At 40.1% G+C, this 25,373-nt stretch overlaps 6 protein-coding genes, 1 non-coding gene and 1 pseudogene across 7 annotated transcripts; 6 read left to right on the plus strand and 2 right to left on the minus strand.

Annotated features, from left to right (window-relative positions):
- The first annotated feature begins 140 nt into the window (after positions 1–140).
- LOC110424597 (CASP-like protein 1C1) lies at positions 141–1,324 on the plus strand. The gene is made up of 2 exons (XM_021439198.1): positions 141–653; positions 774–1,324. Exons 1-2 carry the CDS (start codon positions 499–501, stop codon positions 1,108–1,110), a joined length of 492 nt encoding a protein of 163 aa, XP_021294873.1. The 5' UTR covers positions 141–498; the 3' UTR covers positions 1,111–1,324.
- Positions 1,325–1,613: 289 nt separating this feature from the next.
- Positions 1,614–3,953, plus strand: LOC110424786 (putative 2-carboxy-D-arabinitol-1-phosphatase). Its single transcript, XM_021439477.2, has 7 exons — positions 1,614–1,999; positions 2,469–2,620; positions 2,837–2,956; positions 3,035–3,134; positions 3,306–3,445; positions 3,536–3,615; positions 3,716–3,953. Exons 1-7 carry the CDS (start codon positions 1,849–1,851, stop codon positions 3,837–3,839), a joined length of 867 nt encoding a protein of 288 aa, XP_021295152.2. The 5' UTR covers positions 1,614–1,848; the 3' UTR covers positions 3,840–3,953.
- LOC149526678 (Pentatricopeptide repeat (PPR) superfamily protein) lies at positions 3,940–6,534 on the plus strand. The gene is given in 2 exon segments (XM_089784849.1): positions 3,940–4,119; positions 4,121–6,534. Coding segments are annotated over 2 exon segments (1,779 nt in total). The 5' UTR covers positions 3,940–4,071; the 3' UTR covers positions 5,852–6,534.
- Positions 6,535–7,420: 886 nt separating this feature from the next.
- On the plus strand, positions 7,421–10,827 carry LOC149526679 (callose synthase 11 pseudogene; annotated as a pseudogene).
- Positions 10,665–10,747, plus strand: LOC149526680 (small nucleolar RNA J33). Its single transcript, XR_016351780.1, has one exon. It is a non-coding gene; the product is annotated as a small nucleolar RNA J33 (small nucleolar RNA).
- On the plus strand, positions 10,816–14,169 carry LOC110423740 (callose synthase 11). Its single transcript, XM_021438071.2, has 2 exons — positions 10,816–13,009; positions 13,820–14,169. Exon 1 carries the CDS (start codon positions 10,876–10,878, stop codon positions 13,000–13,002), a length of 2,127 nt encoding a protein of 708 aa, XP_021293746.2. The 5' UTR covers positions 10,816–10,875; the 3' UTR covers positions 13,003–13,009; positions 13,820–14,169.
- Positions 14,170–14,376: 207 nt separating this feature from the next.
- Positions 14,377–17,571, minus strand: LOC110423741 (DUF2921 family protein, putative (DUF2921)). Its single transcript, XM_021438072.2, has one exon. It carries the CDS (start codon positions 17,373–17,375, stop codon positions 14,457–14,459), a length of 2,919 nt encoding a protein of 972 aa, XP_021293747.1. The 5' UTR covers positions 17,376–17,571; the 3' UTR covers positions 14,377–14,456.
- Positions 17,572–17,968: 397 nt separating this feature from the next.
- PHO2 (phosphate 2) lies at positions 17,969–25,373 on the minus strand. The gene is made up of 10 exons (XM_021438073.2): positions 24,876–25,373; positions 23,303–24,152; positions 23,043–23,154; positions 21,492–22,932; positions 21,119–21,256; positions 20,121–20,555; positions 19,961–20,024; positions 19,686–19,825; positions 19,046–19,357; positions 17,969–18,499 (listed from the first exon to the last, which is right to left on the minus strand). Exons 4-10 carry the CDS (start codon positions 22,920–22,922, stop codon positions 18,251–18,253), a joined length of 2,769 nt encoding a protein of 922 aa, XP_021293748.1. The 5' UTR covers positions 22,923–22,932; positions 23,043–23,154; positions 23,303–24,152; positions 24,876–25,373; the 3' UTR covers positions 17,969–18,250.

Below are 25,373 nucleotides of genomic sequence, written 5' to 3' on the forward strand. Positions count from 1 at the left end.
AGCTGACCACTAGCAGAAGACTTAAAGGCTAAAGCCCAGGTGGACAGAAAAAACTGGCAATAGCCGTACGTCTTTCAGAGAGGTAGTTGAACAGATTCAGCTATATCGAGCTAATGCAGGAACCTTCTCCGTGCAATCAAAGCTTTGTACATGTAATCATATAGGAACATAACTGCAAAACTTGCCCAATAGATTTGAGTGCCTTCTTTTGAATTTCTTCAGTGTCACACATGCTTCTTCTTTTTTAAGATAAAAAACATATAAATTTTAAGCTTTGGCAGGTTACCAAATCATTCTGTTCCTCTTCAAATATATGTTGAGGAAACTAGTGCACTACCACCTATCTGTCTTCCAAGAACAGTGCTGTACTCATCTCGTTCACATCTGACATCTGCATCAATTTTCCTCACTTTATCAGGTTCATTTAAGCTTTTCAAAAGAGTTCCAGTTCTTGCCTCCTATCATTTGACTGGTTGAGTCAGTTTGAAGACGATCTTCATGGTCAAAGCCAGGGGGATCATCACCACCCTCCTAAGGCTTCTAGCCTTAGGTGCAACTCTCTCTGCAACAGTTGTCATGGTTACTAGCCATGACTCTGCCGACGTTTTGAACTTGAAATTCTCTGCAAAATATACCAACTCCCCTACATTCAAGTAAGATTCACCATCCTCTCTCTCTCTCTCTCTCTTTTTCATTTTTGCTTGGGGTTCTTGAGATAATCGTCACATTTGGTCTCCTAATATTATTTCTTGGTAATCAAATTTTTGGCATAGGTATTATGTGATTGCTGAGGCAATTGCAAGTGGCTACAGCCTTATAGTTCTTTTTCTCTCTTCAAAGAGTTTGGTTTGGCGCCTGATTGTGATCCTAGATGTGGTCATAGCAATGCTACTAACCTCAAGTATCTCAGCTGCCTTGGCAATAGCTCAGATTGGCAAGAAGGGGAACAGTCATGCAGGTTGGCTGCCCATTTGCGGACAAGTTCCAAAATTCTGCGACCATGTCACTGGAGCCCTTGTAGCAGGTTTCGTCGCAGCTATAGTTTACTTGGTGCTCAATCTGTATTCTCTTCATGCTGTCCTCAGTCCCCTATTTCCTGTCAAACCTTAGAAAGACAGACCGTAAAATGGTGTTTAAGCGTTTTTGTGCTATGTTCTCTTGTTTCTTGCTTTGTCTTTTTATTATTATTTTAATGTATGATTATGTTTATGATTCGAAGAAATTGGAGATTTGAACTTGAGGATTCATGTATCAGTCACTTCTCCAATAAATTATGTATTTAACAGTTACTAAGACAATGTTATGTAAAATGGATACCAATCCCACTTCCAGAATTCAGCTCAGAAAGTCTGTAATGACCTGATGGGCTTAAGCCTTTGTGAGTCTAAATTAGAATGGACCAAACCATGATCCATTATCCGAACAGAACCCTCCATGTCATCAACATGAAACATGGTTAAAAGACAACAGGAAACCGACATCAGCTAAACGGCATACTTGACCGAATCTTCCGCACCTTGTTACCGATATATATCTAGAATCAGATATTTTGTAGAAGAAAAGTCTGATATTTTCTTAATATTAGACATCAGATAACGTGAGCACAAGGACCACTTAGCCGAAACCTCAGCGCATGACCGGAAAATAAATCCCCACCATTCAAACTAGATTACATTTCCTAACTCCGGATGGTCAAAGGTTTGATGATACAAAATCCTTTATGTATTTTCACCACGCTCTTAGCTCCTCCTAGAAAGTTAGAAACCACCAACCAGCAAGTGTAGGTAGTGCCAAATGCGTAGCGAAGGAGCATAGAATCATAATCTTTGCTCCCCATCTTTCAAGAAAATGGTTTGTGAAGCTCTGTCCTTAACCATTCCTTTGTTCTCAAATTTAACCTCCAAAGATACTAAAAGAGCTACAAAGCACTACAATCTTCGTCGTTCAACACCTAGAATTCGATGCTCAAGTTCCAGTGCAGAGTGGCCCATAACTGCTGGTAAGTTCTATGCTTAATTTCTCTATTTTCATTTCCTGTTTCTGACCTTTTTGATTAGATTTTACCTGGTGAATGATAGAAAAGATGAAAAGGTTCCTTGGTGAGTTCAAAAATTGAAACTGCTAGACAAGAGAAATGTTGCGCGATCGCTGTGTCCTGTATAGTTACCAAAGCACTTGTCTTGAATCAGTATATTCGTTTTCAGCTACCGCTCTTAAGGGGTTCTTCTCTTTGGAGGAATTGTCTTTAATTTGATTTTGCATATGGCTTTGATTATACCACATAATGAACCTGACTGTCTGTCAATCAATGCTAAATGTCACATGATATACAATTAGCCTGACTTCCTTAGTCGCCTTAAATTAATTATTGGTAATAATATTATCGTTACTTCTCGATACAACTGTTACGAAGTACTATTGTATGTTATTTGCAACTTAAAAGTTGACTTTCACTGTGTATATGGCAGATAAACATGAAGATGATCATTCCTTGACTGGTACTGCTTATGATTTTGAAAGAGCCACCATATCACTAACTCGTAAGTCCCTATCGACCTCAAAGAGGGTAACTCTTGTCAGGCATGGCCTCAGCTCTTGGAATGAAGAGGGTAGAGTTCAGGTTTGTTGCCTTCTGCTCTTGTTAGTTATTTTTTATTAGAAGATCTTGTCTGTGGGTAGTGGGTGTAGTTGAAATCTGTAAGATATTGATGTGAGAACTGGGTTTAACGAGTTTTGAGTTGACTGCTATTGTGAACATATAAGAAGTTTGTTCTTCCATGTGTCTCAGAACTCCATGAATTGTGAACTGCTAACTTTGTTAGTGTTAGTATTGCAGGGAAGCTCAAACTTATCTGTTCTGACAGAAACTGGAGTGAAGCAAGCTGAGAGGTGTAGGCAAGCCCTTTCAAATATGCACTTCGATCAATGTTTTTCAAGCCCAATATCCCGCGCTAAGGTATGATTACCAATGTTAATCGTCAAGGTTGGATGTATAGGATTCTCTTTGATTTTGAACCATCTTTATTTAATGCAGACCACGGCTGAAGTGTTATGGCAAGGGAGGGAAGAGCCTCTGGTTTTCCTTGATTCGCTAAAGGAGGCCCATCTTTTTTTCCTTGAAGGCATGAAAAATGGTCTGTTTCACACATATACTGCCTGAATGAACCCTTATTTGATTCTGTAAATTGTTCAGTAACCCAGTTAACTGAGCTGGCTCATTCTGCTTTGGAATTATGCAAATTCTTTTCATCATTTATTTAGTTCTGCATGTATAAGACTAAATGGCATTCAGGATTTGGAGGCAGTGGATGCTAGGGTAATATATCCAAAGGAGTATGTAACATGGAGAGAGGACCCTGCGAATTTCTACGTGAATGGTGTCTACCCTGTTCGTAAACTATGGGCAACAGCTAGAGAAGCCTGGAGGGAAATCTTGTTGACACCTGTATGCTCTCTTGCTTTTGTAATTTCTACCACCTCTTGCATTGCCAATCAATTTGATTGATGAGTAAGAATCTTGTATCGTTCGTATCAGGGAGAAAATTTTCTAGTTGTGACCCACAAATCAATGTTAAGGGCAATGATCTGCACAGCTTTAGGGCTAGCCCCTGAGAGGTATGTCATGTTCTAAACATAATTACAACTACCATTGCAAGGCCCCATTCCGTTCCTGTTCTACCTTTGGCTGCCCCTAACAATTCTTTTTGTGCTTCAGGTTTCGGGCAATTGATGTGAATAATGGGGGTATATCCACATTTAGTTTCAACAAAAGAGGAGAAGCGATGCTGCAGTCTTTGAATATGACTGCCCACATGTATAGTGATCATGTGTACCTTTGAACTTCCTTGAAACATTAACTGTTCATAGTGAGAAAAAGGGACATACTATTTTTGCTTTGTAATTAACAAGAATATATACTTATTCTTACTCATGATCTATATATTATGTTGGAAGTCGGACGGTCATTATCTAAGTGTAAATGATGTTTACAGCATTACACTTAACGCCGCAAAAGCATGAACTCACCATAAGTTGCCCTCCATTTAATTCTCAAGACTTTCCCTCTCTTTCATGGCAATTTTACATGGAAGCCAAACAACTTCATCAAGCACCGCCGTCCTCGCAATCACCAGCCTACCGCTCAATTCTCCGAGCAGGCCCCCGTCTTAAACCTCTTCAACAAGTCCACACGCGGATTGTCATCACCGGCTCGGGTCGTAGCCAATCCCTCATCACCAAACTCCTCTCTTTCGCTTGCGCCGCCACTCCGCCCGTTTGCTACCTTCGTCGCCTCTTCCTTTCCATCTCCAAGCCCGATACTTTTCTCTTCCATTCCCTAATTACATTAACCTCCAAATTCAATTTCCCTCTTGAATCCCTTGTCTACCATCGCCGGATGATATCAGCCAATATTTCACCTTCAAATTACACATTCTCGGCCGTGGTTAAATGTTGTACCGATTTAATGGCTTTTAATATTGGTAAAACTGTTCATTGTCACGTTTTGATTTGTGGGTACGGTTTGGATTCGTATGTTCAAGCGGCTCTAGTAAGCTTTTATGCAAAATCTGGTGATTTGGGGGTTGCCCGTAAGGTCTTTGATAAAATGCCTGAAAAAACTGTAGTAGCTTGGAATTCAATGATTTCAGGGTACGAGCAGAATGGATTAGGGAAGGAAGCAATTGGGTTGTTTTATTTGATGCAAGATTCGGGAGTTAAGCCGGATTCCACAACATTTGTTTGTTTGTTATCGGCTTGTGCTCAGTTAGGTGCAGCTGGTTTAGGCTGTTGGGTGCATGAGTATGTTGTTAGAAACTGTTTCGATGTGAATGTGGTGCTTGGCACGGCATTGATTAATATGTATTCGAGGTGTGGAAATGTGAGTAAAGCGCGAGAGGTTTTTGATTCAATGGAGGAAAAGAATGTTGTTGCTTGGACTGCTATGATTTCAGGGTATGGAATGCATGGTCATGGTAGCCAAGCAATTGAGCTCTTTAGTGAAATGAAGGTTCATGGTCCACGACCCAATAATGTTTCATTTGTTGCCATCTTATCAGCTTGTGCTCACTCAGGGCTTGTTAATGAAGGGCGCCAGATTTTTGCCAGCATGAGGCAAGAGTATGGACTGGTGCCATCAGTGGAGCATCATGTTTGTGTGGTGGATATGCTTGGTCGTGCTGGACACTTGCATGAAGCGTATCAATTTATCAAAAGCGTGATACCTGAAGAGCCAGCTCCGGCAGTCTGGACTGCAATGCTTGGGGCTTGCAAGATGCATAAGAATTTCGATCTTGGAGTAGAAGTGGCAGAGCATCTTTTAAGTATTGAACCAGAAAATCCAGGCCATTATGTAATGCTTTCGAATATATATGCATTGGCAGGTAGGATGGATCGAGTGGAAAAGGTCAGAAACATAATGATAAGGAATCGGCTGAAGAAGGAAGTTGGCTATAGCACCATAGATATTGATCAGAAGATTTATTTGTTTAGTATGGGTGACAAGTCACATCCCGAGACAAATAAAATTTATCTGTATTTGGATGATTTGATGAATAGGTGCAGGGAAGCTGGCTATACACCAGCATCCGAATCTGTGATGCATGAAGTGGAAGAAGAGGAGAGGGAACATGCCCTCAGATATCACAGTGAGAAGCTTGCAACAGCATTTGGGCTATTAAAAACCAGCTCTGGTGTGGCCATCAGGATTGTCAAGAACCTCCGAATGTGTGAGGATTGTCATACAGCAATCAAGTTTATCTCAATTGTTACTAATAGAGAGATTAGTGTCCGTGATAGGCTTCGCTTCCACCATTTTAAAGATGGCTCATGTTCTTGTCAAGACTATTGGTGATGAACTTCACTTGTTATCAAAAGCTTGAGCAATTTCTCAGTTTCATCACCATTATTGAAGAGAAGTAGATGGGAATCAGGACTGTTTGACAACTTGATAAGTGAAGATTGATCAGCATCCATAACAATGTGACAAATGCCAAAGGCCAATTTGACATTTATGCATAATTAAATGTTTGGCAAATCAGGAATGGCATTTTGAACACTTACCATAGGGATGCCTTGTCAGCATTTGAAGAGCATGAGGTAACGGACAGGGTTGGTCTGATTTCTACGGCAAACTAGGATAGCTACTATTCCATACAAAAGGTAATTCACAAGCCAAATTGTGTATTAATTTTCTATTCTTTGCGCAAGGAAGGAACAAGATGCTAATTATATGAAAATTTTGAGACAACAAGTCCTCATCAGAATTAGTCAAATACTGAGATGGAGACAGCCATGACGCACAAAGAAGTGGACTAATGACTTTCTTTTCACTCCAAGAGGCTTATCCCCCTAAACAAAGTTGTCTTTTTTATTGTCCCACAGGGCAAAACTAATAGCAGCGTTAGTACTCTCCCTACCAACTTTTCTTATCAGAGCTAGGTGTATGAAAGTAGTCCCTCTTTTTTGCCCTTTCTCTACTTTCTTTCTGTGCAAAGTCAGACCCACAGCAGCCCTTGCAAGAAGCCATTGATAACAAATTACACTTGACATTGTCTGAAAGCTGAGGGCTAGAATTTACCACGTGACACCCACTAAATCTCCTCTTTGGTTACACACTGACAATTTCCGTGCACTATGGGTTCATCATAAAACAATGAAACTGCCAATACTTTTCTTGGGTAACCCAACTCCATTACAAAAAGACAAACAGAACAAAAAAAAATCTGGTCCGTTCTGTACTAAAAAGCTGTCCTATTTTAGCCTGCAGAATGCAAATTACTAGAGATTTTAAAGACAAAGCCCACAAGGCACGCATGTGCCAACTTAATGAACTCTTGTAAGAAAACCAAACAGAACCCATCTGAGATCTTAAATACCCCTTCAGACAAGGACAAAAAACAAGTGGCCTGAGCAAAGGTTCACTTTTTTCTATATTTTCTTATCTCCAAAATAATGATGTAATTAATGAAGCCCACATTAATCAAAGGAAGGATGTCTTTGGTTTGGTGCTCGAATTTGCATAAAGAACTCCGCTTGAATGAGTTCATCTCAACCGTTGCCCCTTGCTTCCTTGTTCTAGAGGTTCCGTTCCGTTACATCTTAGCCAACCCGAGGAACCTACATTCAAATTAATATTAAATAACTCTGTCGCAGTTCAACGTTCAGATTTCGCCGCCCTTTAAGCCTTTTTATCACATTAAAATTCCAACTTTCATCTCTGTTCCAAGGACTTGAGTGGCCGATTATGACTGGTCGGGTTAAAATCCGAAGCGGTTTTGTAATCAAATTCCACATCATTAAATCGAATTATTGATGCGTTTGTGGCGGTGTGGAGTACTATTTTATCAGTTATCTAGTGGGCTCCGCCACGGTGCTGCTCACTCGCTTCCCTTGCGTGTGGGATAAAAAGCTAACACCAAAGCAACTTAGATAGAATCAGCCCTCGAGGGCCTTAAAAAAAAAAAATCAAAAGCAAGCCTTCGATCTCTCTGTTTTGTTTTCTCTTCTTTCTCCCGAAGTCCACGTTGCACTTTTTACCCAGGTTCTATCTGTCTTGTTCCTCTCAGAAAACAAAAGCAGTGCTTCGTCTTTTTTAGAGTTGCAGCAAACAGCAGCAATGGAAAAAGAAATGTTTTGAGGGAAATTAAGGAAAAGCGGGAGAAGTGAGTGAGTAGTAACTAACTATGAGTGCTCCACGGCGACGTCCGATTGCCACGCGCGGCCGTGGTGGTGACCTACGCCCGCAGCCGCTGCCAACGCCGCCAATGCGAGAAGTTTACAACATAATCCCTGTCCACGACCTTCTAGCAGATCATCCGTCCCACAGATACCCTGAAATACGCGCCGTCGGGGCGCTGTTACTTCCGGCTTTAAACCTCCCGAAGCCACCGTTCATCACGTTGGAACACACATGGACCTTATGGACTGGTTAGGCTACTCCTTCGGATCCAAAGCGACAACGTTCGGAACCAAAGGGAACACACTCGTCCTCCACTTAGCCAACTCCCAAATGCGCCTCCAGCCGCCTCCGACTAACCCCGATGAACTCGTCCCTAACGTCCTCCGAAGATTCCGCAAGAAGTTACTCCAAAACTACACCTCCTGGTGCTCTTTCCTCGGCGTAAAATCCCACCTCCACCTTTACGCTCGCCGAAGCAACAGCAACGACGTCACGCGCGAGCTCCTCTACGTTTCTCTGTACCTCCTAATCTGGGGAGAAGCCGCCAACCTCCGCTTCGCTCCCGAGCTCCTCTCTTACATTTACCATCACATGGCAATGGAATTAAACAAAGTTCTAGAAGAACACCTCGATGAATTTACCGGAAGGCCCTTCGTGCCTTCGATTTCAGGTAACTGTGCTTTCTTGAAATGTATAGTTATGCCGTTTTACCGAACGATTAAAACGGAAGTGGAGAGTAGTAGGAATGGAACGGCGCCGCATTCGGCTTGGAGGAACTACGATGACATAAATGAGTACTTTTGGAGTATGAGGTGTTTTAAGAGTTTAAAATGGCCGATTGATTACGGGAGTAATTTCTTTGATACGGTAGAGAAATCTAAAAGAGTTGGGAAAACTGGGTTTGTTGAGCAACGATCGTTTTGGAATGTGTTTAGGAGTTTTGATAAGTTATGGATTCTGTTAATTCTATTTTTACAGGCTTCCATTATTGTTGCTTGGGCGGGAACGAAGTATCCGTGGGAAGCTTTGGAGGCAAGGGATGTTCAGGTGGAGTTGTTAACTGTTTTTATTACATGGGCCGGCCTCCGGTTTTTGCAATCTGTGCTTGATGCTGGGACTCAGTATAGTTTGGTTTCGAGGGAGACCTTGTGGCTTGGAATACGGATGGTGTTGAAGAGTGTGGTTGCTTTGACTTGGATTGTTGTGTTTGGGGTTTTCTATGGGAGGATTTGGAGTCAGAAGAATGCTGATAGGAGGTGGTCTTTTGAAGCAAACCAAAGGATTGTTACATTTCTTGAGGCTGTGTTTGTGTTTGTCATTCCAGAGTTGTTGTCATTGTTGTTTTTTATGATTCCCTGGGTTAGAAATTGGATTGAAGGGTTGGATTGGGTGATTATTTCTTGGTTGACGTGGTGGTTTCATACTTGGATTTTTGTTGGTCGTGGACTGAGGGAAGGTTTAGTTGATAATATCAGGTATACTTTGTTTTGGGTCGTGGTGTTAGTTTGGAAGTTCGCATTCAGTTATTTTCTTCAAATAAAGCCCCTGGTCGCTCCAACAAAGGAGCTTTTGAGTCTTTCAAATCTTAGCTATAATTGGCACCAGTTTTTTGGTAGTAGCAATAGAATTGCTGTTGTGTTGCTGTGGTTGCCTGTCCTTCTGATTTATTTTATAGATTTGCAAATCTGGTATTCGGTTTTTTCATCGTTTGTTGGTGCAGCAATTGGGTTGTTTTCGCATTTGGGTGAAATCAGGAATATGGAGCAACTCAGGCTTAGGTTTCAGTTCTTTGCTAGTGCAATGCAATTTAATCTCATGCCAGAGGATCAGCTGCTAAGTCCCAAAGCAACATTGGTGAAGAAACTTCGTGATGCAATTCATCGAGTGAAGCTGAGATATGGACTTGGTCAGCCGTACAAGAAGATTGAATCAAGCCAAGTGGAAGCAACAAGGTTTGCCTTGATATGGAATGAAATAATTATTTCTTTGAGGGAGGAAGATCTCATTAGTGATAGAGAGGTTGAGCTCATGGAACTGCCACCTAATTGCTGGGAGATTAGGGTAATTCGCTGGCCATGTTTGCTCCTATGCAATGAGCTGCTTCTTGCTCTCAGCAAGGCAACAGAGCTGGCTGATGCACCTGACTTGTGGCTTTGGTTGAAGATATGCAAGAATGAGTATGGGCGGTGTGCTGTTATTGAAGCTTATGATAGCATCAAGTATTTGCTTCTTAGTGTCGTTAAATGTGGCACTGAAGAGTATTCCATAGTCTTCAAATTGTTTGAGGAGATAGACTTCCACGTGCAAAATGGGAAGTTAACTTCAGCATACAGGATGGATGTGCTGCAGCAAATTCATGGCAAGCTAGTATCCCTTGTTGATCTTCTGGTGAAACAGAAAAATGATCAGAGTCAGGCAGTAAATTTATTGCAGGCCCTTTATGAACTTTGCATGCGAGAATTTCCTAAGGTGAAGAGGTCCATGGCCCAGTTGCGTGAGGAAGGTCTGGCACCTAGAAATCCGGCAACTGATGAAGGGCTGCTTTTCGAGAATGCTATCAAGTTTCCTGATGCTGAGGATGCTGATTTTCATAAGCAGCTAAGGCGTCTGCAAACAATTCTTACTTCTAAGGATTCAATGCATAATGTTCCTCTGAATCTGGAGGCAAGGAGGCGAATTGCTTTCTTTAGCAACTCACTCTTTATGAACATGCCTCGTGCCCCTAACGTTGAGAAAATGATGGCTTTTAGTGTTCTAACTCCATACTATGATGAAGAAGTATTGTTTAAGAAAGGAATGCTTGAAGATGAGAATGAAGATGGCATTTCCACCTTGTTCTATCTGCAGAAAATCTATGAGGACGAGTGGAGAAATTTTATGGAAAGGATGCACAGAGAAGGGATGGATGATGATGATGATATTTGGAAGAAAAAGTTGAGGGATCTCCGTCTTTGGGCATCATACAGAGGGCAGACATTATCCCGAACAGTTAGGGGAATGATGTATTACTATAGGGCTCTTAAGATTCTTTCCTTTCTTGATTCTGCATCTGAGATGGATATTCGAATGGGCACACGAGAAATTGCTTCTCATCATTCATTAAACCAAACCGTGGTTGGTTGATGGTATTAAGCACCCACTCCAAAGAAACTTAGGTACGTCTGTTGTTCAAGGGACATGAGTATGGATGCGCTTTGATGAAATTCACCTATGTAGTCACCTGTCAGTTGTATGGGCGGCAAAAGGCGAAAGGAGAGAGTCATGCTGAGGAAATTCTGTATCTGATGAAAAACAATGAAGCTCTTCGAGTTGCCTATGTAGATGAGGTTCAGTTAGAGAGAGATGAGGTTGAGTATTACTCTGTTCTTGTGAAGTACGACCAACAGCAGCAGAGGGAGGTAGAGATTTATCGAATTAGGTTGCCAGGGCCCTTGAAACTTGGGGAAGGAAAACCAGAGAACCAGAATCATGCGATAATTTTTACTCGAGGTGATGCAATTCAGACCATTGACATGAATCAAGACAATTATTTTGAGGAGGCACTTAAGATGCGGAATTTGTTGGAGGAGTTCAAGACCAATTATGGTATTAGGAAGCCAACTATTCTGGGAGTTCGTGAGAATGTCTTCACAGGCTCAGTTTCCTCACTTGCATGGTTTATGTCTGCTCAGGAAACAAGTTTTGTGACCCTTGGGCAGCGTGTTCTAGCAAACCCTTTGAAGGTGAGAATGCACTATGGTCACCCAGATGTGTTTGATCGATTCTGGTTCTTGACTAGGGGTGGAATTAGCAAGGCTTCTAGAGTGATTAATATCAGTGAGGATATATTTGCTGGCTTCAATTGCACTCTGCGAGGTGGCAATGTAACACACCATGAATATATACAGGTGGGTAAAGGAAGGGATGTGGGGTTGAATCAGATCTCTATGTTTGAGGCCAAGGTTGCCAGTGGCAATGGCGAGCAGGTATTGAGCAGAGATATCTACCGATTGGGTCATAGGTTGGACTTATTTCGGATGCTTTCTTTTTACTACACAACTGTAGGACACTACTTTAACACGATGATGGTGGTACTGACTGTTTATACATTTTTGTGGGGCCGCCTCTATCTTGCACTCAGTGGCGTTGAGAAGGAAGCCAAGAATAAGAGTATCAGCAATGAGGCTCTTGGAACAATCTTGAATCAGCAGTTTATAATACAGCTTGGTCTGTTCACTGCACTTCCAATGATTGTTGAGAATTGTCTTGAACATGGGTTTCTTCCATCAATTTGGGACTTCTTGAAAATGCAGTTGCAGCTAGCATCATTCTTTTACACTTTCTCTATGGGGACACGAACCCATTTCTTTGGTCGGACCATCCTTCATGGGGGTGCTAAGTACCGAGCCACTGGGCGTGGTTTTGTGGTTGAGCACAAGCGCTTTGCTGAAAATTATAGACTTTATGCTCGAAGCCATTTTGTTAAGGCAATTGAACTTGGTGTTATTCTAGCGGTGTATGCTTCTTATAGCCCACTGGCTAAGGATACTTTCGTTTACATAGCTATGACAATTTCAAGTTGGTTCCTTGTGGTGTCGTGGATAATGTCCCCTTTTGTGTTCAATCCTTCTGGCTTTGATTGGCTGAAGACTGTGTATGATTTTGATGATTTTATGAATTGGATATGGTGTAGAGGTGGTGTGTTTGCAGAAGCGGATAAGAGCTGGGAAATATGGTGGTATGAGGAACAAGACCATTTGAGAGCAACAGGTCTCTGGGGAAAGCTACTAGAGATAATTTTAGACCTTCGTTTCTTCTTCTTCCAGTATGGTATTGTGTATCAGTTGGGCATTGCTGATAATAGCACCCGTATAACTGTTTACCTGCTATCTTGGATATATGTGGTTGTGGCTGTTGGAATTTATGTGATTATAGCATATGCTCAAGACAAATATGCAGCAAAAAAGCACATCTACTATCGAGTAGTTCAGCTTGTAGTTACCATACTTACAGTACTTGTAATTGCCTTATTGCTGAACTTGACCAAATTTAAGTTTCTTGATCTTGTCACAAGTCTTCTGGCATTCATTCCTACAGGATGGGGTCTGATATCCATTGCCCTAGTGCTTAGACCCTTTCTGCAATCCACTGTGGTGTGGGAGACTGTAGTTTCCTTGGCACGGCTGTATGATATGTTGTTTGGAGTGATTGTCATAGCTCCTGTGGCATTGCTATCATGGTTGCCTGGATTCCAGTCCATGCAGACAAGAATCTTATTCAATGACGCATTCAGCAGAGGTCTGCAGATATCTCGCCTTATTTCTGGCAAAAAATCTATGGCATGATGTCAAGGTAACTTTTTGTCTCAAGTTCACTTTAAACATCTGCATTTTTTGTTCAACAATCTTTGTCCTGGCTGTGTAGTATGGTTGGCTTGGGCCTTGGGTGGCATATTTGTTTTATTAACTGATGTTTGAACTCAAAGTTGGATTTGCTGAAGTTGTCTTTCACACAAGCAAGCTGTGCTATGATTGACAAATATATTTGATCAATTTTATTCTGTATCCGACTGCATGCTACCTAGATGATGGGTTCCTGATGCAGGCAGCGCGCAAGGGCCCTGCATATTCTCTGCTTGCTCAAAATCTTATCCTGGCATCACGTAGTGATTGGCAGGGGATGACTTTGGAGTAACCACATATATTATTGGGTATAGTTCTGTATAAATTGTGTGAATAAAGTGTTGGATAAAAAGCTGTTTATTTGTTTTCCTTTCTTATTGTGGTGGTAACTGAAACTGCATTGATTATGGAATCAAGCTTTCCTTCCTTCTTATGTTTTTTTCAAAAAAGGAATCACTCAAATCATGGATTGTTTCTTCTCTTATGCTTTGCCATGACCTTTTACGTGGGGGAATAAGGAATCTTGATAAATTGGGGTTATGATTGGGTTGGTCCTATCCAGCATGATTCATTTACCTGAAGATTAGATATCTGGTTTTCATCTTGATTTCTTTATATGGAAATGAGAATTTGTTTTTTTTTTTTTGTCGGGTCTGTTGCTTTGGATGCTTTCTTTTGCTTTTGTTTTGCATGAATCATCCTCTTCTTTTCTTATTCTCGAATCATTGATTAGCTCCTTTATATTCCTTTGGTTGTGCAGAGCTAGAATGCGTTTTCAAATTATGAACTCTGAGCTGTCTCTTGGCTGTGTTTGAGATTGAGCAAAATCACTGGCTGGAAACGCTATTGACATCATTGAAAAAGAGGCAGAGCTTGATGCTTGATTGAATCAAATATCAGAAGTAATGAAATTGCACAAACCATGCAATGGTCTTCTCACTCGTGCTAAATGGTTATTATCCTTCCAGGCTGAGGACTAAATATTCAATAATCTAAACTTCCCCTCCCTATTGGCCTTGGTAAATTGTAGTCTGGAAAGAAAATCCAATGTAAGGGTCAAAAACTTTGTACAGTATTATTTCATATAGTAAGTTTTTATGAGTTCATAAAGCTGCATAACAGTTAAAAATAAGTCTTCTTGCAGGGCCTGTGTTGGTGCATTCATCAACAGAAGGCTTCACGAGATACAAATCAGCTTCGCAAACTTTTGACTATATGCAAATGATATTGATTCAACATATTTTTCAATTTCACTCTTTGACCTCCATAACTTGATACCTAAACTGGGAAGCAAAAGAATTCAAAGAAAGAGGCACATGGAAAAGACGGCCCATAGCTATTGAACATGATGACATAAAAGAGTATACTATATTTGATTCAGAAAAAATTTCCAAGTATCAACAGCTATAAAAGTTTTTCTGAACGGATTCACCTTGCAGTTCCACACCACTATCTACAGAGACTTTTTCGTATACAGCATCCTCTCTAAACGGTTTAGGTAGAAAACACTGACCCCCAAATCGCTGCTGCAAGAAGATGAAGATAGCAGAGAGCAAACCTCCACAAGGGATTATGATATCCCAGGCAGTGGAAAAGAAATCCAGTTTATGGTTCGCATATATGTATGATAAACCAAGATATCCTGAAGAACTGTGAGCTCTGTAAAGATCATATACATGAGGCAACAAATGGACCATGGTGGTTCCTATGTAAAATGAAGCAGCAAGAGCCTTTTCATTGGATTTAGACAACACGTTGAACACTACCTGCGGAAGCAAAAACCCATCAAGGACCAAACCGCCATAAGATTTAAGGTCACTCCAGAAAGAATATTGCTGGTAAAAATGCTGCTTAAGTGTCATATGAAGACCATTTCGGTGTGGTTGTAGAAATGGACTCTGGCGGGAATTCTTCCATTGGTGCACTAACCAAGCAATCAACCCACCACTTACATACAAAGGAAGTGATACTAATAAAACCTTTTTCTCTGCATCCCATAAGCCCTTTTGGCTTTCATCGCCTTGTCTTACAGACCATGTGAGTTGTAGAAGACGAAACTGCAAAAGAAAAGCTACCATTGTTACTGCCCTCACTATTATTTCATTTACTTCAAGCCATCCACCACTCTCAAGAAAAGCATTCTGTTGATTACGGTTTGTTACAAACAAGGCTTCAAAGTTCAGCAATAGAGGAATCATGTGCCCCAAAGTAAGAACAATGAGCATCACCACAGAAATGAAGGGAAGAACTTCTGGGTGTTTCTTCACATGTAAAAGCTGCAATCCAACAAAAATACAAGCAAGTGTATTGGAAATCAGGACCATGGTAATCTCCAGATCCATTCTCCAAATGGATTCTTTAGCCTGTCTGGTGTAGAATGATTTTGAAGACAAATTAATGGGTTCAAAATAAAGAGGGTCTGACTTGGCCCGTGTGCTTTCAATAGTTCCCTTAACATGATATATTTCTGCAGCATTTACTGGAGAAAATTGGACAGTAACCACCACATCACAGTCCAGTAAAACATTTTCTATCAAAATTTGATTATGGTATCTTCCATGTTTACATCCTACCATGCACAGAACACCAGTATCTCTATCATATATTCCCTCAGCAGAAATTTCAACTACTCTGGACAAGGCAGGAGCATTACTGGACTGGTACGTGTAGCTAATCTGATAGCTGATATTCAATAGCCTGCTGTCATTATTGCTCAAATGAGCTGCAGACGGCAAAGGCCCATAACGCTGATGCTTATATAGCTGATCATCCACAAACAGCGGGTTCGCAAAACCCCATGCTGATTCTCCTTTACTATCTGTCACCAACATGTCAAATCTCATGTCTATTGAATCGCCATCAGGATATGTCTTTCCCTTGTGTTTAGCAATATTTTTACTTGCACAAGATCTTCTAGCACTATCAACCTCTGTATACTCATATTTTAAACCCAGAACACTCTTGAACCCAGGTGATACTTCCCAAATACTCCTGAAACTAATCATGCCAAAGTAACTCGGATCATCCTCACTTTTATCACTCCAAAGTTTCCCCACAAGCGAACACCTATTTCTAAGAGACAAAACCTTGGGGTATCTTAAGCTAAACTTAATAGAACAATCACCAACAGATGCTCTAGTCAAAGAATCCCTGAAATTCAAAACTCGACAAGCAATACCGCAGACCTTATTCTTCTTCTCATCCCATGTTCCCTCACCAATCAACGTTGTATTAGGATCAAAAGGGAATAAAGTATGCATTCTACTTGAGTTCCGAAATCCCAACAAAATCTGCATTTTCCCTTTATCCACACACTTAACCTGTCTAAAGAACATGAAGCTTGGAACATATTTAACATCCTTAAAAACCGAAGCACAACTAGCTTTATCACAATCCTTCCCATAGTCCAACTCAAACCTAATCGTACGTTCAACAATTGCTGAACAAACTCCGCCATCAGTTTTGCTAACATCCAAATTCTCTCCCTCACCTTCAACCTCACTTAAACAAGAACTTCCCTTTCCGTTCTCAACCAAACTAAACTCATAATTCTCAAAACTACTCCTCACACCCAGTAGGGAAACCGGCTCAAAGTAACTCAAACTATGTTCAGAATCTAAACTTTCCAAAGCCCCAGATATTAAACTTCCAAAAACATTAAAATTATTCGAATAATTGAGCTTAAGAACAACATTAAAAGTCCTATATTTACCTGCATTCCCGTTACTTACCCCTGATCCAACCATGCAAAGCCTTCCAGTCGATTCCGACCAATACCCACTTAGCGAAAAACTCGGCGTTCCTCTTCCGATCACTGGAATTCTCGGTCCCCTGATCCGAAACTTCCGCCGTAATCCACGGTGGGGGTTTAAAAGACTGTCATTGGAAGAAGAAACGAAAAAGGATTTGGGAATTTGTAGACCGAGCTTGCCTTGAATTTTATAAATTTGGGTTGTATTATTATAGAGGGTGTTGTGAAAATACTGAGCGTAAAAGGCAGCAGCTTTGGGAGCATCGGCCGCGATATTTGATTGGAAAAAAAAGGAGTCTCCGCCGGTGAAATAACCGATTCTGAAATCGAGGTTGTTAGCGGTGGAGCTGGGAAAAAGAGTGGTGGGCTCCACAGGGGATTCCGGGACGACGTCATTGCAATATTTGGAGTATTCAGGCGGGGCCTGAGTAGGGAATAGAGAGGCAGTTTTTGGGATTTGAAGGAGGAAAAAGAAAGCTAAGAAGAGGAAGAAAGAACTTGAAGGGAAATCACGGGTTTTTGAAGGGTTTTTCGGGTAGAAACGAGGAGGTTTTGGCGGCTTCATTGCGGGCCGGTTTTGGGAATGGAGAACAAAAGCTGTCGGAACGGTGAAGGAGTTGTGTCGGTCAGGAATTTAAAGGTGTCTACGTTTAAGGGCACGTTTGGCTAGTTATTATTAGTACTAAAGATATTCCACTAGCAAATTAATTTGTTGTACTAATCAAATGATTTACTACCATATTCTTCTAGAATTCAATACCTTTTATATGTCCAAGAAACAACCACAAGTATTAGGAGTTTTATTTTGATATATAAGCACAAGATTTAATGACAAAATTCTAGAAAATTTGGGTTTAGTCACCCTCCTCCGCCATTATTACTAGGACATGATGTTTACTGTGGAACTCCCTGATGACCTGTTGGCTCTGCAAACAAAAACGTGCGACAGGCCCAAATGATTGGCAAAGCAAGCAGAGGAGAGCTAGAGGTAGAAATTTTGTCACGTTTCAGCCACACCCATCCAGGGACCTCTGTCGTGTTCCAGTCCTTCCAATTATGTTCCAGACAAGATATAGCAAATGCACAACAAAAGAACTTTTGTCCCAAGCTCAGCAGCTGAACATGAATATTGTCAGACACATAAAACTTGAAGAAGTATGAAGCAAACCAATCCAATCATCACTTTCTTATTTCACAGTCTTATTATCTGCAAACAGTTTTGTACAGCCGTAGCACAAGCCTGTTCAGCATGGCTTCTGACTGTAATAGACGAGGAAAACATTACAATCTTTCACCAAGCACAACCCAATATTATACAGAGCCTTTTTTCTTTATTGGAATCTTTTATGCGGTTTTGTTTTTGAATGCCTGTGAGGAATATTATACAAAACTATTCACATGATAGCAATTTTTCGTAATACTTGCACCTCAGCAGCACATTCACTTCTCCAGCCCACAGCAATGGCTGCAATCAGTTCCCTGATCGGAAAAAGCCTCCACAAGCTTTGGATAAAGCTTAGCGAGCATAATTTTGAACCCAGTAGAACTTCCTTTCAGGTTTTCATCATGCCCGTTTCCACCACATTCAAGAGCACATCCTATCGGCGCACCTTCCGTGTATGCATTGCAAGCAGAGAGAATATTTTCGGCGCATCTACTGAAGTGCTCCTTGACAAGTGCCTCAAAATGCTGCAGCAGCACAACAACAAACAGTAGCATAAACAATTTGAGGATTTAACCAAAGCTAGTTACAACTTTCAATTCATAGCTAAGGTATAATATGTTTAGTGCTATTAGGAAAATACTCTGATTCTGGACATTTCATGCCAGTCCACCTCAATGGATTCATCCTGATATTAACATATCCATTTTGTATGATATTTACATATCTAATGAGATTGTAGTCATTAGAAACAATTATGGTATCAAAGAAACAGCCTTCTACTTTTCAAAAAAAAAAAAAACAGAAACAGCCTTCTTTGATTTTTATATGTTCAGGCAGCGACAAAATATAGAGCAGACAATATGATCAATTTTCTTTCATTCTTCTGAAAGGGAAACACATAAACATTTAAGCACCAATTTATACTCTAAAAAATATTTACAAACTCATCAGTCATGAGATGGTGTCAGTCTTTCATGTAACATTTAAGTGGTGTTCAAAGCTAATTATCATAACTGCTTCAACAAATGCAAATAATAGAGCTGCAAGATGCTTAAATTACGAAATTTTACCTTGGGTGGCTTGCGGAGTATATAAAGCATAGACTGGCAGGTGACAAGGAATGCATTTTCATTGTAGCTCACTGAGTTTGTCTCCCCCTCAGCTCTTCCCAACTGTTTATCATATCCAGCCTCATTGAAATAAGGTTTCTCATTCAGCACAAGAGCCTGGAGGGACAGAAGAACTTGAAGAATAGTGGAGCTTCCAGGATTCCACACCTCGGTTCCCGAACCTGTCCATGTATTTAGAAGGCTCAAGCAAACCTTCCCTGATTCATACAAATTGGGGTTAAGGCGGAGCCCTCCTGAATGGTAATACACCAACTGCAAAAATTTATGACAAACATGGACTTCATAAGATTTTTTAACATATAGTAACATTTTCATGATTTGACATGAACACTTGTATTTATTCAGATATCAGTTTTTACAAAGACCATGAATTGGAAACCCCCCATTTTCTTAAATGAAAAAAAAAAAACCCTCACATACAGTTATCGAAAATTCAAATAGCCATAAATACCTCATTGCATTGGAAGAGATAGGAATCAAAGATCAATATTCTCTTGCCATTATAGAGTTCTGCAGTAACTACTCTTTTTTTTTTAAAAGGCAATTCTATTATTAGTAGCAAGATGGATGCAAAACTTACAGGTGGTTCATATGGATACTCTGGTGGAAGAAATATGTCAAAAAAGAACAGCCCATCATGGTAGGGTGTTCCAGGGGCACCAACAAGGGCTGCTCGAAGTAGATCAATCCTTTCCTCGTATACACGGACATAGATAGTTTCTGATCAGGTCAAAAATGGTCACATGAAAAATAGCAACTGGCTTAAATTGAATGAGAGGTATCCAACAGAATGAGGACTAGAGCATCAATAAATGTAACACATAAGTCAGTGTAAAAGTAAAATAAAGTGCTAACCAGGAAGGTTTTTCTCTAGAATACTCCATTCTTGCTGAACCTTCTTCAGCCAATTTCTTCTCACCTAGAAGTGGGGACAAGGATAGAAACTAAAAGGATTATGCAGACTGTTTGAACAACTCATGGTATTCTTAAGAGTCAATTAAGTCATGTTTCTAACCTGAGACACAGCTAACACCTTGCTTTCGCCAAGAAAGTGGTGATCTGAGCAATCACTAACCATATCAAACTGCCTAAATTGATGTGAAGTCTCACTGGGTCTTGGCATCATACTACCTTTGTTTTCTTCAATCTCTTCAACTTCCTGCTTTATGTTTGTTGTTTCAAATATCTGCAACTCACTCAGATCTAGCTCAGCACAGTGATTGCGGGTTTCCAATACTTCTTTCTCAAAGAGAGTGCCATATTCTTTGGCATCATGAGACATACAACCAGATGAATTTTGGCTTAACAGTGATCTGGAACCAAGGGACGCTAGGATGCTAGAAGCAATGCTTGAGAAAAATCCAATAGCAGCTTGCGGATGGAAGAAGGAAGTAGGCATCCATGAGAACTTTTTTCCAATTTCATCAGTACCATCAAAACTCAACAAATCCTGAGAATAAAATCACAGTCCCTATTTAGTCTGGTGAGGCACATCATAAAAGATTTTTCATGTTGTCAAATTATTTGAATTTTAGAAAGTACTTTCATTTAAGACATGATTCACTGTCCCTCATAAGAATTTGGGTTTGCAAGGCTGCTATGATGATTCAAGTTCCATGCAAGTTATCAGCAATCAAACCAAGATCTCATGAAAACTGAATGTATTTGAACTCAGGAAGAGTCCAAACTAGTACTGTACATTTCTTTAACTATTCAAGGACATGAGCTGAATTCTACAAATTACTAACAGAAAAGTCCTATATATCCTGGTAGAAATCCTGCATAATTGACAAGATTTGAATTGCAGACTTAAAACCTTATGCCTCATTTAATCAACAAACTTTTCTACCTTCTCCATGCATATTTTACATAGAATTTGACTAATTTAATCACAGGGTTTCAACAAAAATTTGGGTGCACATCTGCAAAGAACCAGACGTCCACATACAAATCGAGAGAAAACTTATGCGCAAAAAGCACAAATGAAAAAAAGGGAAAGAAACCTGGATTTACCTTTCCTGTATGGCTATTAGACTGCGTCTCACGCACTGGCATCTCTTGATTGAAAACCTCGGCATTTTCTTCATAGAGAACAGGGGTTGTGGCTGAAACTTCATATTTATCAATACGGTAAATTTCATAAGGTGCAACCTGTAACAAAGTTTAATGACAAGTTCAAAGGAAGGCAAATCTGTGACTACTCTCATAAGCGACACAAAGAATATGTAATCAACTAAAATGAGTTTCACAAGTTCATGGATTTTGGTTGAAGGATGTAATACTAAACTCAAAAAGCAGCTAAATCCTGAACCTAGAAGCATTAACTTAATTAAAAAATATATGTATATGATTCATATCATGGAATAAGGATGAATAAGATTCAAACCTTTGTTGGAATACCAGAAGCCCATTTCACCTCCACATCCCCATCTTTAAATCCGATGACAATGCCAATACAGGATAGACAATATGTACTGGGGTACTTCTCCTGATCCCAATTACAGTTCTTGCCTTTTGAAGCAGCTTCTGTACCAAAACCAGTTTCTAAGATTACATGGCCTTTATCAGCTTGATCACCAAACTGGTTCTGAACCACCTTAAACACAATATCACCATAACAGTAACAGTAGTCTGGGTGCTCAACAAGTTCGTAAGCACTACAAGTTTCCTCCATAAGCTCCCCACTCAAACCATCTACTTCATTCACAACCATATTTCTCCACTGTACCTTAACTGTTCGTTCCTTTGCATCCACACCACGCACCACACCCCATCTTTGACTATTGCCATTAGTTCCCTTTTCCAGGACAAACTGATCAGGCCAAAATTCATGCCCATTTGCAACACCAACAGGAAGTAAAGTCTGTGAATCTAATCCCAAACCACAGGTACCATCTTGCCACACAACATCAACCTTGGTCCTAGTCTTCACGATCACAAAAATCTCCTCCAATCTTGAACCCAGGTTTCCCCTTTTAAATCCTTTTTCTAATTTCCAGTTACCTTTAATTAAATTATGAGTTGAAGCATGGAAAAATTGTTCAGTAGTCCCCTTGCAGTCAGCGAGACACCAATCACCGAGCTGCCAATTTGCATGGGAAAAACATGACAACAAAGTCAAGTCTTTTGCCTCCTGCAAACGTGAGAGAGGGGAGGCACTCAAATCATGACCAACTTGAGCAGAGGAAATCCAATCAACATAGACCAAACCTGCATCCACTCCACAAATGGTTCCTTCCTCATGATTTTCCCTCCAGGTACCACATAACCATCTAGTTGATCTAGAAAAATCTGAAGGCACAACCTGCACTCTTTGTCCTGGATAATATGGATATTGTGAGTCATCAATTATGTTGGGAGAAATAGGCACAAGCTTCTCGTGATCCACTGCAGTGACCTCACACTTTGACCCATCATCAAAGACAATAGAGACACTGTCAACTACTTTATCCACCCTTCCTATCCAAGTTGCATTAACCACATAATCCCCAACTGAAATGGATCGGAGCTTCAAAAGCCTTTTGGAATTCACATCTTTTATGATTTTCCCAAGAGCATTTTCAAGATCAACAAACATATTAATATTGGTTACTCTACCCATCTGCCCAGATGGGTCTGTTACAGAGCGCACAATGTCCCCATGAATGAACCCCCTCTCAAATGAGAGGAAGTCATCAATTTTTCCAATGCTTTCCTCCAGACTTGATAGAATGCTCTGAGCCTGGCCGCCATACAGAAAGTCAATTTCCTCCTGTTCCTCACTACTGCCACTTTCACTAAATCTTTCCCAGTCAGAATCAGTAAGGAGCACATCCATTTTTCAGTGCCTAAGAGAAGATATATTTTCAATTTAGTTCAGCAAAAAATCCATATGAAGGAGTTATAATTTAGCAGGAAGAAAAAGATGCAGTTAAGCACTTTCAGGCAAGATTCTGACCTCAGTAATAAAAATAATGTTTTCTGGTGTGAAATTTGCTTTCAAACCTTTGCTATCTTCAAAAGCAGGATCTTTGCTAGACAGTAAATATCACAAAAGATAATGTATGCACCTGTGAATGTATGGAAGCTTTAGTTTAAAACAGATAAGGCAATATGAAATCAGTCATCAACTGTCTCACTTAATTACAACAACTTGTGTTAATCTATATTTTTGCTTTGTTTTGGTACAAACGCTATAATTAGGGGCAGAAGACATACCAGTAACTTCACTCCTGCTTGAACAAACTGAATCCAAGATAAGCCAGCCCTGATTTTTCTTCAGCTCTCAAGTCTAAATAGATATTGTAATATGGATGGTAAGTTAATCCCAAAAGAGGACACAGCCAAGGATATGACTATAGTTTTCTGTTACATTCTACTATTTGAAACAGATAGGGAGTCAAGGATCCTGAAGAGGATATTTTGACTCCAATGCCAAAGGAGATTTGCCCTAAAGGGACGGTGGAGACAACAAAGGACTCCAAATGCCAAAGGAGATTTGCCCAAATGGACAGGAGGTTACACTGGAGAAAACTTCCAAAGGAGATTTCTCACACAAGTAACCAGGTAAACTTGCCAGGTGTTTTATTTGAAGGTCAGAGTGAAGTTCCTAGCATGGAAGGAGATCCCCAGAGCAAGAGCTGCAACTGATGATAATAAACACTCTCCCCTAAGGAAGTCCACCCAACCAAAGGAAATTTTTACAATTTTTGCCAAAGGAGATTTGCCCAACAGAGCTGAAAGTTCTCAAATAAATATGTTTCTAAAATCTGAAAGAATTGTTTCTTTCAGAAACAAAGTCTTGATGCCAAAGGAGATATGCCCCAAGAGTAAAGCTGAAGCTTCTGCCTATTCCTCCACTACAGCAGATCTGTCTCATGAAGGGTTCAACTAAATTGGACAGGGATCAGCCACACTCAACCCAGCCAACAAAAACAAAAGCTTGATTTTTGGAGTCTGTGGAATGCGGCCTATCAAATAATGTCTTGAAGAAATTTAGCTGAACAATGGCTTTTCCTCACTGAAACTCATTAGTGCTTCTCTAAGCCATTTAACATATCCACAAAACCTTCACAACAACAACAACAACCAACCAACAAAATCTATTAAGATTCTTTAACATAGAGAAATTATGAAAACAGAAAAATGCAGTTTCTATAGTTACATCACTTTCTCCAAAGTAAATAAAAATAATAACAAAAAAGCTTGAGAGAATATTTACAGATTAATTAAGAACAACATAAAAAAGGTAAATGCAAGAATGTAAGAGATATATGCATTAGTTAATTTTAAGCATATAAAGAGCATAGCATCTATACCTAGATATAATTTTCCATCACTAAGATGAACTAACTTATTGATTAGAAGAAAGAGATTTCATATGATCCCATTTGTTTTCAAATTTTGCTACTTAACAAATTTTCTTTGCATACAAACACATTAAAAATAAAAAAGTGAACAAACAGTTAATGTCTTCCTACGAAAGCACTACAAGACACAGAGGATTCAGTTGATAAAAACAAAAGTTTACAGCAACCATCAATTTCTACGTGGACCTTTTTTGCATACAGGCGACATAGACATGAAACAAGAACAACCTTGAATTAAATAAACAAAGTTCAAATTCTATCAAAATTTAACAAATAACAAAAAGAGTTTAAATTATAAAGACTACTAAACCATGAGAAAAACAAATCATATAAGACTTTCATGTATTTCTAGCAAAAGATAAAATCAAAGAAACAAAGGAGTGAAAAGAGTTAACATTACAAAGGAAAGAAAAGAAGCTTACCATTTGCCGCTTCTAAATACGAGTAAAGCCATAACTACCAGTGAAAGAAAAGCGACCAATCAGAAACTGCAAGTAAACTGATCGAACCAAATTAACTCAGAAAACGACTTATAATCCATTTCCCGAAACATCTTCTCTTTTCTTTCTTTGTTTAATTCTCCCTTCAATTTCACTTCCCCGACGACTTTCTTTTCTCGTTGCTTCTTTCTCTTTCCAGACACCTCCTAAAAGATATAACCAGAAAGCCGGGAAAGAAAAGAAAAAAGACGGGGAAATTCAGAGAGGCTCGGCTCCTCTCTGAATCCCGACAATCACGACGCCATTAACAAAGCTTGAAAACATTGCACAGTAACAAAGAAGAACTCCCCCCCCCCCCCCCCCCTCTCTCTCTCTGTCTCTCTGTCTCTCCCTGTGTTTCTCGCACCCGTGTTTCCGTTAGGAAAGAGTTGTTGAACGTTGAAGGAAGGAGTCGTTACGGTGATGTTTTGAGCTTTCGTT

The sequence above is a fragment of the Theobroma umbraticum genome, unplaced genomic scaffold (assembly GCF_002168275.2).
Source record: "Theobroma umbraticum cultivar Fairchild unplaced genomic scaffold, ASM216827v3 scaffold_204.0, whole genome shotgun sequence".
In the NCBI taxonomy this organism is placed as follows: domain Eukaryota; kingdom Viridiplantae; phylum Streptophyta; class Magnoliopsida; order Malvales; family Malvaceae; genus Theobroma; species Theobroma umbraticum.

Bases quoted from the DNA above. Each gene is read 5' to 3' on its own strand.
- LOC110424786 (XM_021439477.2), top strand. From the start codon at position 1,849: ATGGTTTGTGAAGCTCTGTCCTTAACCATTCCTTTGTTCTCAAATTTA. The intron at 2,621-2,836 runs GTTTGTTGCCTT...TTAGTATTGCAG, and splicing joins ATGAAGAGGGTAGAGTTCAG to GGAAGCTCAAACTTATCTGT. The intron at 3,135-3,305 runs GTCTGTTTCACA...ATTTGGAGGCAG, and splicing joins CCTTGAAGGCATGAAAAATG to TGGATGCTAGGGTAATATAT.
- LOC110423741 (XM_021438072.2), bottom strand. From the start codon at position 17,375: ATGAAGCCGCCAAAACCTCCTCGTTTCTACCCGAAAAACCCTTCAAAA.
- LOC110424597 (XM_021439198.1), top strand. From the start codon at position 499: ATGGTCAAAGCCAGGGGGATCATCACCACCCTCCTAAGGCTTCTAGCC. The intron at 654-773 runs GTAAGATTCACC...TTTTTGGCATAG, and splicing joins ACCAACTCCCCTACATTCAA to GTATTATGTGATTGCTGAGG.
- PHO2 (XM_021438073.2), bottom strand. From the start codon at position 22,922: ATGGATGTGCTCCTTACTGATTCTGACTGGGAAAGATTTAGTGAAAGT. The intron at 19,826-19,960 runs GTTAGCACTTTA...TGACCTGATCAG, and splicing joins TCTAGAGAAAAACCTTCCTG to AAACTATCTATGTCCGTGTA. The intron at 19,358-19,685 runs GTAAGTTTTGCA...AAATTTTTGCAG, and splicing joins AGTATCCATATGAACCACCT to TTGGTGTATTACCATTCAGG.
- LOC110423740 (XM_021438071.2), top strand. From the start codon at position 10,876: ATGAAATTCACCTATGTAGTCACCTGTCAGTTGTATGGGCGGCAAAAG.